General features: G+C 48.0%; 1 protein-coding gene across 1 annotated transcript in view; it reads left to right on the forward strand.

Moving 5' to 3' along the window:
* The first annotated feature begins 3,484 nt into the window (after positions 1–3,484).
* SESN3 (sestrin 3) overlaps positions 3,485–13,258 on the forward strand; it is a 58,108-nt gene continuing 48,334 nt past the window's right edge. The window contains exon 1 of the mRNA XM_068145443.1: positions 3,485–3,689. Within this exon, the coding sequence (XP_068001544.1) occupies positions 3,591–3,689 (99 nt within the window). The 5' untranslated portion in view covers positions 3,485–3,590. The remainder of the gene's footprint in view (positions 3,690–13,258) is intronic.

Below are 13,258 nucleotides of genomic sequence, written 5' to 3' on the forward strand. Positions count from 1 at the left end.
ACAAAGATGGGGAGGGGTTTGGAGCACAGCCCTGTGAGGAGAGGCTGAGGGAGCTGGGGTTGTTTAGCCTGGAGAAGAGGAGGCTCAGGGGAGACCTTCTTGCTCTCTACAACTACCTGAAGGGAGGTTGTTGACAGGTGGGAATTGGTCTCTTCTCCCAGGCAACCAGCACCAGAACAAGAGGACACAGTCTCAAGCTGCACCAGGGGAGGTTTAGGTTCAAGGTGAGGAGAAAGTTCTACACAGAAAGAGTGATTGGCCATTGGAATGTGCTGCCCAGGGAGGTGGTGGAGTCACCATCACTGGAGGGATTTAGGAAGAGACTGGATGGGGTGCTTGGTGCCATGGTTTAGTTGATTAGATGGTGTTGGGTGATAGGTTGGACTTGGTGATCTTGAAGGTCTTTTCCAACCTGGTCTATTCCATTCCATTCCATTCTGACAGAGGTCAGGTGTTTTGAATAAACCTGACACTGTCTTTAGACTATACACTAATTATCTAATATTGATCCTGGACAAGCTCTGCATCTGGCCTTGGTGGGTAGCTTCTGAGCTCTATCAGGCAGTAAAACTCTTTATAAAAATGAAAACTCAGAGGTCTAAAATGAACTTTGGAAAAGACATCCAAGAGAATTTTTGCTGTGTTTAGGAAAGGACTTCAGGCAACTTCCATCTGCTGTATTGTTTCCAAGAACAATGAAACACTTGCAAAGTTTATGCTTCTCTTGACACATCTCAGATAGTAAAGTACTGAAAGGCGAGACTGGCAGCCACAAAGGTACTTAAGTGCCTATGGTTTAAGTGAGGGTTAGTCAACCAAATGCTTCAAGTACACATGGTCCCACCCTGTTCCACCAGAAGTTTGTGGCAGGACAGAGACTAGGTATCAAATGTCTCAAACTTTGAACTGCTTTACAAGTCAGCCTAACTTTCACACTTGGCTAATGGAAACATTGCCTGGCCTTAAAGGGCTTTGCTAAAGGTCTTAAGTTGTCATTCGAGGTGGAAGTAATTTCAGTGCAGAGGAATGGGGACCTGACCACATTTCTGAGGATGTCCCCTCCTGTACTTGTCACTGTGGAAATAAATTAAGGGATTCTATTAATGAAATCAGAGCATTTGCCAGTGTTCCAACGTTAAACATTAACTCAGTCAAAACCATGCTCTTACCAATTAAAGAATCAATAAGGTTGGAAAAGACCTCAAGGATCATCAGGTCCAACCTATCACCCAACACCTCATGACTACTAAACCATGGCACCAAGTGCCACGTCCAATCCCCGCTTGAACACCTCCAGGGATGGTGGCTCCACCACTTCCCTGGGCAGCACATTCCAATGGCCAACAACTCTCTCAGTGAAGAACTTTCTCCTCACCTCCAGCCTAAACTTCCCCTGGTGCAGTTTGAGACTGTGTCCTCTTGTTCTGGTGCTGATGTTTCAAACTTGCTACCATCCTTGCCAATGGCTTTGAGTTTTGAACCAGATGCTTTGACTGCAAATGACTCAAAGTGATCTTCAGCTAGAGCCTACTCTCCACTGTGAGTGGCTGTAATAACTGATTATCTTCTGCTCCTTTCAAAAGGTCTCATTTCAAATAACATTATCACACAGTTCAGCAAGAAACAACAATCTATTTACATAATTTATGTTGTTTACTTGCATTTTAGTATTACATTCAGATCAGATGATGGAAACCAACCTGTTTGTCTCCCTTCCCTCACTTGTTTTAACAGCACCATGCTGCTGCATGTGGGATTCAGACACAGTGCAGCAAGTACCTGCACTCAAAAAAGTGTTTTCTCCTGTTGGGATGTCATTTCTGCTATGCTGCTTGGGAAAAAAAAAGCAGCCCTCTCTTTCATTTATTCCTTTCCAAGCATTTTGTATGGCTGCCTGTGACTTCAGCATTTGGATGCATTCCACACTGAACTGACTGGCAATAGCATCGTCCCCAGAGCGCTCATCTGCTGATGGCAACGCTGCCTGAGGAAACGATCCCTATGGAAATGGATGGAAGAAGGATGGAGGAAGGTGTTGCTGCGCATGGAGTTGTACTCACAGCGGCAAAGTCTGATCTGAGAAACTTTTCTGCAGCTCTCAAAGACAGATCTAGGTTCAATTAGTCTCCTTTAAGAGATGTAAATTATGAATTGCATTGTGCCCTTTATAGTCAGCCACTTGACTAAATTATGTAACGCTCAATTTTGCAGAAATAGAAAGTATTCCCAGGCAAAGCAGATCACAGTTCTCAGGGACCTGATTTACAACCGCTTTGCCAGGAGAAACTTTGAAAACAATGTAACACCCCAAATCCTCTCTAGAAATTTCACAGCATTATGGCACGCTGCATCCATACTGAAACCAAATCTTTCCCCACCACCATCTTTCAAGACACGAATTCTATGCTCGACGTTTAATGAACAAACTTCTGTTGATGTCAGTGGGACTACTCCTAAAGCTCCTATGTGAATATTTAAAAGCTAAAGAGCACAGAGACAAGGAAAAGCGCAGCGATACTATGATGTAAAAAGAGAAGTTTATATCGCAGCTATGCAAGGCTGCAGATTACAGATAGGTCTTTGTCCTAATTATACACTCCATCTCTCTGCATTAGCATGGAGCCTAGAAAACCTGACTCATCATTTCTAACGATCCCGACGACCCGAGGCAAACACAGAGCCCCGCATGCGCGATCGGAACGTTCCCAACTTCCCCTAAAGCAAATACCTAATCCTGTTCTGTCTGGCAGCAGGGCAGCTTTGCCCCTACATGTGCCAGCTGCCGCCGCCTCAGAGCGGGTACTCTGCAGAAAGCAGTTCATCCTCCATACGGGCAGCCCCGGACACCTTCAGCCGGCCGGCAACACCGACCAGCCTCACCAAGATTAACGGCTTTGGGGAGGGGGAACCCCGGGAGGACGAGCAGGACCCGGGCTTGGCCCTGGCCCCAGTCAGGGCGGCAGTCTGAGACTCGCACCTCATCACACCGGTGACCCGTCACTCTGTTATGCTCTGTTATCCTAGACAGCCCCAAACCTCGGCCCCGAGCAGACCCAAGGGACTGGCCACGGCGGGCGGGGGCAGCCGAGGCCCCCCAGCCCAACCGACCCCCCCAGCCCCGCCCGCAGCTCCCCTACAGCTCCGCCGGGCCAGAGGTGGCCACTCGTTTGCATAGCGCCCGCTGGCGCATCCTATTGGCCAGGAGAAGGCACGCGCCGGAGCACCAACCCCACCCCTCTCCCCAACGCTGCCCAGAGACGCGCTTGGCTCAGTACCCCGCAGCAGGGACCACGCCCCTTTCTCCGCCCCCTCTGAGAGGCTGCCTGGAGATGGGAGCCGCAGCAAGCTCTATCCATTGGTCGGCGGCAGGCGGCCACTGTGATTGGCCGGGCGCAAAGGCGGGGGGCGGGGCGGCCCGCGCTGATTGGCGGAGCGCACAGGGGTGTGCGCGGGGGGCAGCGGCCCGGAGCGGGGTGCTGGGGCCGCGGCTGGAGGATGGGGGCGGCCGGCGGCGCGGGCTGCTGAGCGGCGCGGAGCTACCCTGCCGCCTCCCCGTTCTACACCCGGCCAGCGCCGCACTCCCCGCCAGCATGAACCGCCTCGGCTCTGGCCCCATGGGCAGCGCCACCGCCGCCTCTGCCGGCGGCCAGTACCGTGTGTGCGGCAATTGCCGGAAGGTGCCGAGACAGGTACCGGGGTGGGGGGCTCCGCTGTGAGCCGGGGGGAGCCGAGGGCCCTACGGGAGGCAGAGACGTCGAGACCAGTAGGAGTGATTAGAAGAGCGGGGCGATGGGGCAGACACTTGGGAAGTGGGGGACTGTGACGTGAGGAAATACGGCCCATAGGGGTAGCTGTGGGGCGGGGGGATGCAGGGGGGCGCAGTGGGGAGCTCTAAGCTACTGGGGCCGGGGCTGTGGGGCACCTGGGACGGTGTGGGGGAATGTATGGAGCCTGCCAGGAGGTGAGCGCCTAAGGGACGTGGAGTGGGGGACAGAAGAGGGGTACGGGGCGCGGGGGACACGTCCGCAGGTGCGCTGGGGGGTTGCGGAGGGCTGCCAGGTCCCGCACCCCCATCGCTTCCCTCCCCCTGGCACGGCTGTCACTTGCCCCTGCACTAGGCTGCCCCGTCCAGTGTTTGTGGCCGACCTGGCCTCCCCGATGCTATGGCGGGGGAGCAGGGGGGGTTGACTTGGGGCCCGGACGTACTTGGAAAGTTTATCCACGTATTTCACCAGCAAAATTCATCACCACGATCTCCGTCAAGTCTTTGTGCGGCGGCATCCAAAGCAAGAGCTTCAAAAACATTAAAAACAACAAAAAAAAAAGGCACCAACTTCCCCCCCCCTCCCCCCCAACCCCGCACCCCTCTGCCCCCCTCGATCCTTTAAACCCCATCCCTACAGTGCCGAGGCACTCCCTTGCGCGGACCCTCTGTGCCTCGGGAGGAGGGCGGTCGCCTCGCCGCCTCCTCTCCGCATCTGCATAACGGGAGCATTAGTTGAGGTGCTTTTTTTTTTTGGTTGTTTGTCCAGCGCAAATGAATTAAAATTGCTGAGCTGTGCAAATGCGCCGAGTCCGAGCGCCCGAGACGAGCGCCCTGCCGGTTTAGGTTTGCTTTTAATTCAGTCTCTGCCGATACGTTTTGCGCCAGGTTGATTTCTTGCGGCGCTAAGAAAGCCTCTAAAGTCAGTGAGCTCAAATATTTGCGCTCTTTGTCCAAAAACTGTTTTTCTTCCTCTGTGGGTCAGGCCAAGTGCCAATCAAAGTTGTTTTTCAAGCCTCTCTTCCCTGCAGTAGGACTGCTTTTTTCTTTCTTCCTCCCCCCCTCCCTCCCCTTTCTCTCCCCCCTTCCCTCCCCTTTCTCTCCCCCCCTCCCTCCCCTTTCTCTCTCCCCCTCCCCTTTCTCTCTCCCCCTCCCCTTTCTCTCCCCCCCTCCCCTTTCTCTCCCCCCTCCCTCCCCTTTCTCTCCCCCCGCCCTCCCCTTTCTCTCCCCCCCTCCCCTTTCTCTCCCCCCTCCCTCCCCTTTCTCTCCCCCCTCCCTCCCCTTTCTCTCCCCCCTCCCTCCTCTTTCTCCCCCCTCCCTCCCCTTTCTCTCCCCCCCTCCCTTTTTTTTTCTCTCGGGTTTGGTTTTTGGAAAGGAGGTGTGTGTTTAGGGGATGGGGGAGGAGAAATGTTAAAGAAAACCAAAACGGTCAGCGAGAGAAACGGATCTTAAAATAATAATTTAAGAAAAAAAAAAAAATCATGTTTCTTGAATATTTTAATGGCAACAAAATCTTATTAAATCTGCATGCTTGGTATGTGCAGTTATTTTTTCCATAAACTCTTGGATCATGTTACAGTTGATACTTGGTGCTCGGCGCTTCGCTCAGCTTGCGAGAAATGCAATGGATCAGAGAAGCACACAGCAGCAGAGTCTTGATTTTTAACCATTTCCTTGCAGGATCAAATCCCTTCTCAGCTCTGATTTGCTACTTTAACAAAAAAGGAACCCCAAGTACTTAAAAGAGAGAAGTTCTGCAGGCTTAAAGCCTGAAAGGGCTTCAGAGTTGACATCTATCTGAAGGCACACGAATGAACCCGTGCCAAATCTGTCTTGTGGAGAAAGCAGGGAGGGAGCTTGCATTGTTCTGCCAAATAATCAAAATGCTTTGTTGACAAATAAAGTGGTGCTTGGCAGCACTTGGAGATCTAAAATTACATTGAAATTACTGAATTTTTTGGAAGCCATAGTCTCATCCTGCTGGGTAGGTCTTGGGTTTTGTGTACCTATTTAATGTTAGGGGGGGGTAGGGGGGGTAGTGGACAGGGCTGGGTGCTAATTCCCTGGTAACAGGAAAAATGCGGAGTTAGATGTCTGTCTTTTTTAAGTAATTTAGGGAGGGGGATGGTGAAAGTTACCGATTTGGGGCTGCTGGGGAAGGCACCTCACTGCTGTCCTGCTTTGTCTGTGGTCATTTCAACTACTTCCTTTGCAAAACTGGAGAAGGAAGAAGGGCAAGAGTGACAGCCCATGAGACCCTTCTAGCAATGCAGGGGTGTTGTGCTTGCAGTGGTGGTACTGGGACGTCTTTGCATCTGTGTTTTAGGCTGCATAATCAAAATAGAAGCAAGTACAAAGCTTTTGGCTACACCTGTGATTACTTAGAAGTTGGTGTAATGAAAGTCACTGTCAGTTTTAACCTCTTGCACTGCCTTGGCAAGCCTGCAAGTAGAAAACAAGACCAGCAAAACAAAACCAACAAACCCACAAAAGGGGGCTTGGTGGAAGTGAGATGCAAATTTGACCTGGGTTTCAGAGTAATAATCTTCAGATAAGGGGCTGCTTCATCTGCTTCTTTTGATGGGGTTGGGATTTTTTTGAGTTCTCATGTGACAGTCTAGTGGGAAAATGATTGGGCTTAAAACATGTTGAGTCTCTTCTGCCCTCCTCAGTCTTAAGTGTTTATTTGAAGCCACTTGAACATTTGTGGTTTAGGTGGTACTGTTGTGAGAACTCTTAAGGGGCAAAGCAAGCTTTCTGTTCAGTGGTGTGTTATGAAATCTGGCAATAGTCTAGCAGGTTTCTGGATTCTCATGGGTGAAGGTAAGTTCCTCTTTCAGCAGGGAAACAGGAAAAGCGAGGTGCAGTGCTTTAGATTTCAGCTCATTTCACATGAATCCCAAGTCACATTTTATTAGGTGAAGTTCTATTAGGATAGCCCTAGGAACTTAATGAGGATCCATATGTTAAATTTGCCTATGAGGAAGGCTTCTCCTATTAAAAAGATCCAATTTCTGATTTGGTTTACTGCCACAGGACACATTAAATAGCCTGATCTACTTGCAGAACAATTGCTGCTAATTGGAAGGGCTTAAACAGTTGTGGATGTGAAAGCTACATCATTCTCCTAAGTGACAATCAGTGATAGGTGATGGTGTTTTGCATTTGGCAAGTGAGCTTGTTGAACAGCCAGCCAAGGCTAATGCTTTGACTCAGCTTAAAATGAATGGAAGAATGAGCAAAATGAGATGATTAGCTCCGGTCTGTGGGATTGATGGGAGGCTTTGTAACCAAACTGTGGCATAGCAGTAGGGAAGAGTGCTTAAATTTGCATAGGGGTACTGAGGCAAGTCCTTCCTAAAAGTGATCAAGAGTTGCTGCCATTGCAGTAACCAGGACAGCCTCCAGCTCTCATGCTTGAAAATCCCACATGTAGGAGAGTCCCTGGACAGGGGTAATTCTAGGGTGTAAACCTGGAGGGGGTCTGGAACCTGTTGGAAACAAAATCAATAGCCCAATCAAACAAGAAGAGAATATATAGGAAGGGCTCAGTAGTTCTTTGGCCAAGCAACTGCTTCAGGAAAGCTCTTGAATAAGCAAAAAAGTCTTCAGGGGATGGAAAAATCCTGATATGTAGGAACAGGGAGAGTCTGCCAGCTGTTCAAGCTTAGCTGCAAATTGCAAAGCACATTAAGGAAAAGTTGCTTTTACATGTACATACAAGTCAGTAGGATAAAAAGGAAGATGGGTATAAGCATTGTTCCAGGATTAAATCTTTGGTTTAGTGCTGGATTTCAGTGAGGGAGAATGGAATGGAATGGAATGGAATGGAATGGAATGGAATGGAATAAGATAGGATAGGAATAAGTTAGGATAGGATAGGATAGGATAGAATAGAATGGAATAGAATAGAATAGAATAGAATAGAATAGAATAGAATAGAATAGAATAGAATAGAATAGAATAGAATAGAATAGAATAGAATAGAATAGAATAGAATAGAATAGAATAGAATTTAACCAGGTTTGGAAAAGACCTTTGAGATCATCAAGTCCAACTTATCACCCAACGCCATCCTATCAACTAAGCCATGGCACCAAGTGCCTCAGAGCAATGGCAAAACTGGGGGGGAGCATCCATCACTGTTGGCAAGGTGGAAGTGACCCATCTCCTCCTTTAAACATCAGTCTCAGTACTATGCAAGTTGCTAAAGCAGATTCTGCCAGAAAGGCATAGAGATGCCTGAAAAAAAAATGCCCTGGGACCACCAAAAGTAGGTTGTGGTGGGTTGAACTTTCCCCCCCCCCGCATTAACTTTAGCCAGACCAACTCAGTTAGAAGCAAATGAAGCTGTATTGACAAGCAAAATCTCCACTCTACAATGGGATGCAATGAATGTGTACAAAATATACAGGAGTTACAATATCATACAGAGATTTACAACTAATAAACAGCACAAGGACACCCCCTGGCCAAGGACCAGGGGAAGCTACTAGCTTCTCCCTCCCTTACCTCCCTGTACCAAAGGGACAAGAGAAAGGAGCAGAGAAGTTGGACTTGGCCAAGGCCAGCCAGAGCACGTTATCTTCACCATGAGAGTTTCTTCACCATGAGAGTGGTGAAACCCTGGAATGTGTTGTCCAGGGAGGTGGTTGAGGCCCCATCCCTGGGGGTGTTTAAGACCAGGCTGCATGAGGCTCTGGCCAGGCTGATCTAGTGTGGGGTGTCCCTGCCCATGGCAGGGGGGTTGGAACTAGATGATCCTTGTGGTCCCTTCCAACCCTGAATGATACTATGATACTATGATCTGTCCCAAGCGAAGCAAAACAGCCAGAGATAAGAAAAGAAGAGAAAAGGGAAGAATTGTTATGGTACAGCTCATCTTACTCCAGATATTTACCCAAGGAATTTGTTTGGAATAATCTTTTGTTCTCCTTTTCACACCCAGTAGTGATTTGTTCATATTTTTCTACTTTTCTGCTCGAAATCTGTAGCTAAATTTTAAAGGCAGAGCCTGAAACCACCACACAGGTCATGCAAGACTAATGTAGTAGTCTTGTGTTGATAAGGCAGCTGCTGGAGTGTCATCTTCCTAAAGCTTTGGGTGGCCTAAAAGTAGATTTAATTCATTAAACATCTGAAGTAACTTGAAAGGTTGAACTCCTTGCTGCGCTAGCAAGTTAGCTCATGGTAAGCTTTGGGATTTACTAACACCAAATACTCTGACAATCAAAAATTGTAAGGGAGTTTGGAAGTCATTTGGGCAAATTCATAGCAGCAAAGTGAAATGGGACCTGTAGGCAGGAAGTAGCAATGCTTTCTGTTGCAGTTGATGTGTGCTTTCCTGGGTGTTGCATGCCTGCTGTTGCCCCCCGGCAGTGTTGGGTTACTGGGCAGGTAGGGACTTTAGATCTGACACATTTTGTCAGTGTTTCTGTTCCTGTTAATTGCAGAGGAGTGATTGGTAACTCATGGGAGTGGGGATGGTGGTGGGCCATGCTGAAAGGAGAAGTCATTGTGCTGAGGGTGGGTTTTCAAAGGATCACTTGGAAACAAGTCTGGTTTAACACTGTCCCCGATGGCAATGAGAGCATGGCTGTTTCTGACATAAATACACATGGCACAAGTGGGGAATGTAGCTGGTCCAGGGGAAGAGCAGAACAGTTCATAGAAAGTTTGGGAGACCTTGAGGAAAGGAATGGAATGGAATGGAACGGAACGGAATGGAACAGAACAGAATGGAACGGAATAGAACTAAATAGGATAGGATAGGATAGGATAGGATAGGATAGGATAGGATAGGATAGGATAGGATAGGATAGGATAGGATAGGATAGGATAGGATAGGATAGGATAGGATAGACCAGCTTGGAAGAGACCTGTGAGATCACTCCATCCAACCTATCACCCAACACCATCTAATCAACTAACCCATGGCACCAAGCACCCCACCAAGTCTCCTCCTAAACACCTCCAATGATGGCAACTCCACCACCTCCCCAGGGAGCACATTCCAACGGGAAATCACTCTATCTCTGTGAAGAATTTCTTCCTAACATCCAGTCTAAACCTCCCCTGGCACAGCTTGGATGACTCCATTTGTGCAGATATGCTTTGGGAATAGAATAGAATAGAATAGAATAGAATAGAATAGAATAGAATAGAATAGAATAGAATAGAATAGAATAGAATAGAATAGAATAGAATAGAATAGAATTAACCAGGCTGGAAAAGACCTTTGAGATCATCAAGTCCAACCTGTCACCCAACACCATCTAATCAACTAAACCATGGCACCAAGTGCCCCATCCAGGCTCTTCTTAAACACCTCCAGTGATGGTGACTCCACCACCTCCCTGGGCAGCACATTCCAATGGGCAATCTCTCTTTCTGGGAAAAACTTCTTCCTAACATCCAGCCTGAACCTCCCCTGGCACAACTTGAGACTGTGTCCTCTTGTTCTGGTGCTGGTTGCCTGGGAGAAGAGACCAACCCCTTCCCGGCCACAACCACCCCTCAGGTAGTTGTAGAGGGCAATGAGGTCACCCCTGAGCCTCCTCTTCTCCAGGCTAAGCAACCCCAGCTCCCTGAGCCTCTCCTCACAGGGAGAGGTGCTGGCAGAGTGCTGGGAGTACTGATTTTGCAGAAGGAGACTAAAAGTGCTTTGCTTTTTTTAATCCAGCAGAAACAAAGGCTGAGAGAGGACATGATCCCTATCTATAAATACATCTGGTGGTAAGAGCTGGTGAGGAGAAACTAGCTTAAGAGTAGATGGCTATAAAGTGGTAGTGAACACATTTAGGCTGGAAGATTGAAATGTCCAGAGATGTGAGGCTCTGGAAGAGTTTGTTCTGGGTCTGCCAAAAAAAGCACCAGCTTTTAAGATAGAAAAATGTGTGAACGTCCTTAAATGATGCAGTACTTAAAATAGCACTAGCCTGGGCTCAGGGAGTTGAAGTCATACCCCCAAAAAAATAACCCAAACCCCAAGAAAAGACACACTTTCATTCACTTCATTGTTCTGTGTGGGTGAACAAGAAACTAGCCCCAATGTGAACCAAAAATAGTCCAATGTCAGGTCTCATAAGCAGATGTAAGCTAAAATGTGTGTCACCATGAGTCATGAAGGTGCATGGAGATGCTGTTACCTGTTCTGTAGAAAGGAAGAGGCCTTTCAAAGACACCTCCACTATTTTGAGGAAAGTCAACCTGGTTCCATCTATTCTGAACACAGGAAAGTGAAAATTGCTGTGCCTTTGCTTGGAAAACACCTTGGCTTTTCCACAGTGCAGCCTCTGGGTGGGTTTGGTCGGGTTGCACTGTGTAGTTTGCTGTAGAAATCTGACCCAAAACCTGTCTGTCACAGAGAATCTTACTCTGTGAAATCAAATTATGTTTTCTATAGTTGGACCACTTAATTTATCTCCTCATGCTGTAGCTGGCTTGATGTCCTAGTGTCTTAATGTGTGAGCTCAGATGGCTTTAGATCTCCAATATGCCTCTTCCTAAAGACACCAAGCTGGGGGCAGGAGTTGATCTGCTGGAGGGTGGAGAGGCTCTGCAGAGGGACCTCGACAGGCTGGACAGATGGGCAGAGGCCAAGGGCAGGAGATTGAACATATTCAAGTGCCAGGTTCTGCACATTGGCCACAACAATCCCAGGCAGTGCTACAGGCTGGGGTCAGAGTGGCTGAGAGCAGCCAGGCAGAGAGGGACCTGGGGGTGCTGGTTGATGGTAGGCTGAACATGAGCCTGCAGTGTGCCCAGGCAGCCAAGAAGGCCAATGGCATCCTGGCCTGCATCAGGAAGAGTGTGGCCAGCAGGAGCAGGGAAGTCATTGTGCCCCTGTACACTGCACTGCTTAGGCCACACCTCGAGTCCTGTGTCCAGTTCTGGGCCCCTCAGTTTAGGAAGGAGATTGACTTGCTGGAACAAGTCCAGAGAAGGGCAACAAAGTTGGTGAGGGGTTTGGAACAGAGCCCTGTGAGGAGAGGCTGAGGGAGCTGGAATTGCTTAGCCTGGAGAAGAGGAGGCTCAGGGGAGACCTTATTGCTGTCTACAACTACCTGAAGGGGGGTTGTAGACAGGAGGGGGTTGGTCTCTTCTCCCAGGCAGCCAGCACCAGAACAAGAGGACACAGTCTCAAGCTGCATCAGGGAAGTTTAGACTCAAAATGAGGAGAAAGTTCTTCACTGAGAGAGTTGTTAGCCCTTGGAATATGCTGCCCAGGGAGGTGGTGGAGTCTCCATCCCTGGAGGTGTTCAGGAGGGGATTGGATGTGGCAATTGGTGCCATGGTTTAGTTCGTCCTGAGGTGTTGGGTGGCAGGTTGGACTTGATGATCTTTGAGGTCTTTTCCAACCCTTTTGATTCTATGAAGTGAACCCTTGGTGAAGGATGTTGCTTTGCAATGAAAAGCTGTAAGAGGTGGCAGTGTAGGAGCTACACTCGTTAGAATAGTCACTTTGATTTCAAAACAAAAGCAACACATGCATCCCTGAATTGCAGTGTGGTGGGTTGAAGTTTCCCCCTGCATTACCTTTAGCCAGACTAACTCAGTTAGAAGCAAATGAAGCTGTACTTAGAAGCAAAAGCTACACTCCACAATGGAATGCAATGAAAATGTGCAAAACTTGCAGGAGCTGCAATATTACACAGGTAGTTACAATTACCAAACAGGAGAAAGCAGTGTTAGTCTTATCTCAAGGTCAGCCAGAAGTGTTATCTTCCCCTAGGCAAAGCAGAACAGCCAAGATCAGAGGAGAAGGGAAAAGGAATGGGAATGGAAGTGAAATGTGAAGAACTGTTATGATACAGCTGCTCTTACCCCACACATTTATCCAGTGAATTTGTTTAGAATAATCTTTTGGTTCCCTTTTTCCACCCAACAGTGATTTATTTCTGTTCTTCTACTTTTCTGCTCGAAATCTGCAGCTCCATTTTAAAGGTGCAGCCTAAAACTACCACATGCAGGGAGAGAGTGGAGGCAGGAATGGAAAGAAAGCAAAGAGGAGGATTTTCTTCATAAGAAGCTTTGAGGTTTGGTGTTGGCAATGGGTTGGCCAAATGTGGAGGTTATCCTCTGTTAAGAGTCACTGCTGCTGGTGCGTGTTGTGTTAGCCAACATTGCAGACTGAGGTTTGGAGATGTGGGCTCCAAGCATTTGCTTTAACGTCATGCAGGTTACTTAATTAGTGCTTCAAATTTGACATCTCTCTAAATGGTGATGCTTTGAAATCTGAAATTAGTAATATTCATAATAATAACAAAGTGTAGGGTTTGTTAAGCATCCTTGGGAAAAGAATGAGAACCCTTTCTTCCACACTGGGGAGGGAGCTGTTAATACTTGTTTGGTTCTTTATTGGAACCTTTTTTTCCTGGCTATAGAGATTTGAGTAAGAGAAGATAGGGAATGGAATGGGATGGAATGGAATGGAATGGGATGGAATGGAATGGGATGGAATGGAATGGGATAGAATGGAATGGAATGGAATGG

This window comes from Melanerpes formicivorus, unplaced genomic scaffold, assembly GCF_026170545.1.
Source record: "Melanerpes formicivorus ecotype bairdi unplaced genomic scaffold, bMelFor1.0.p_v2 SCAF_1, whole genome shotgun sequence".
NCBI lineage: Eukaryota > Metazoa > Chordata > Aves > Piciformes > Picidae > Melanerpes > Melanerpes formicivorus.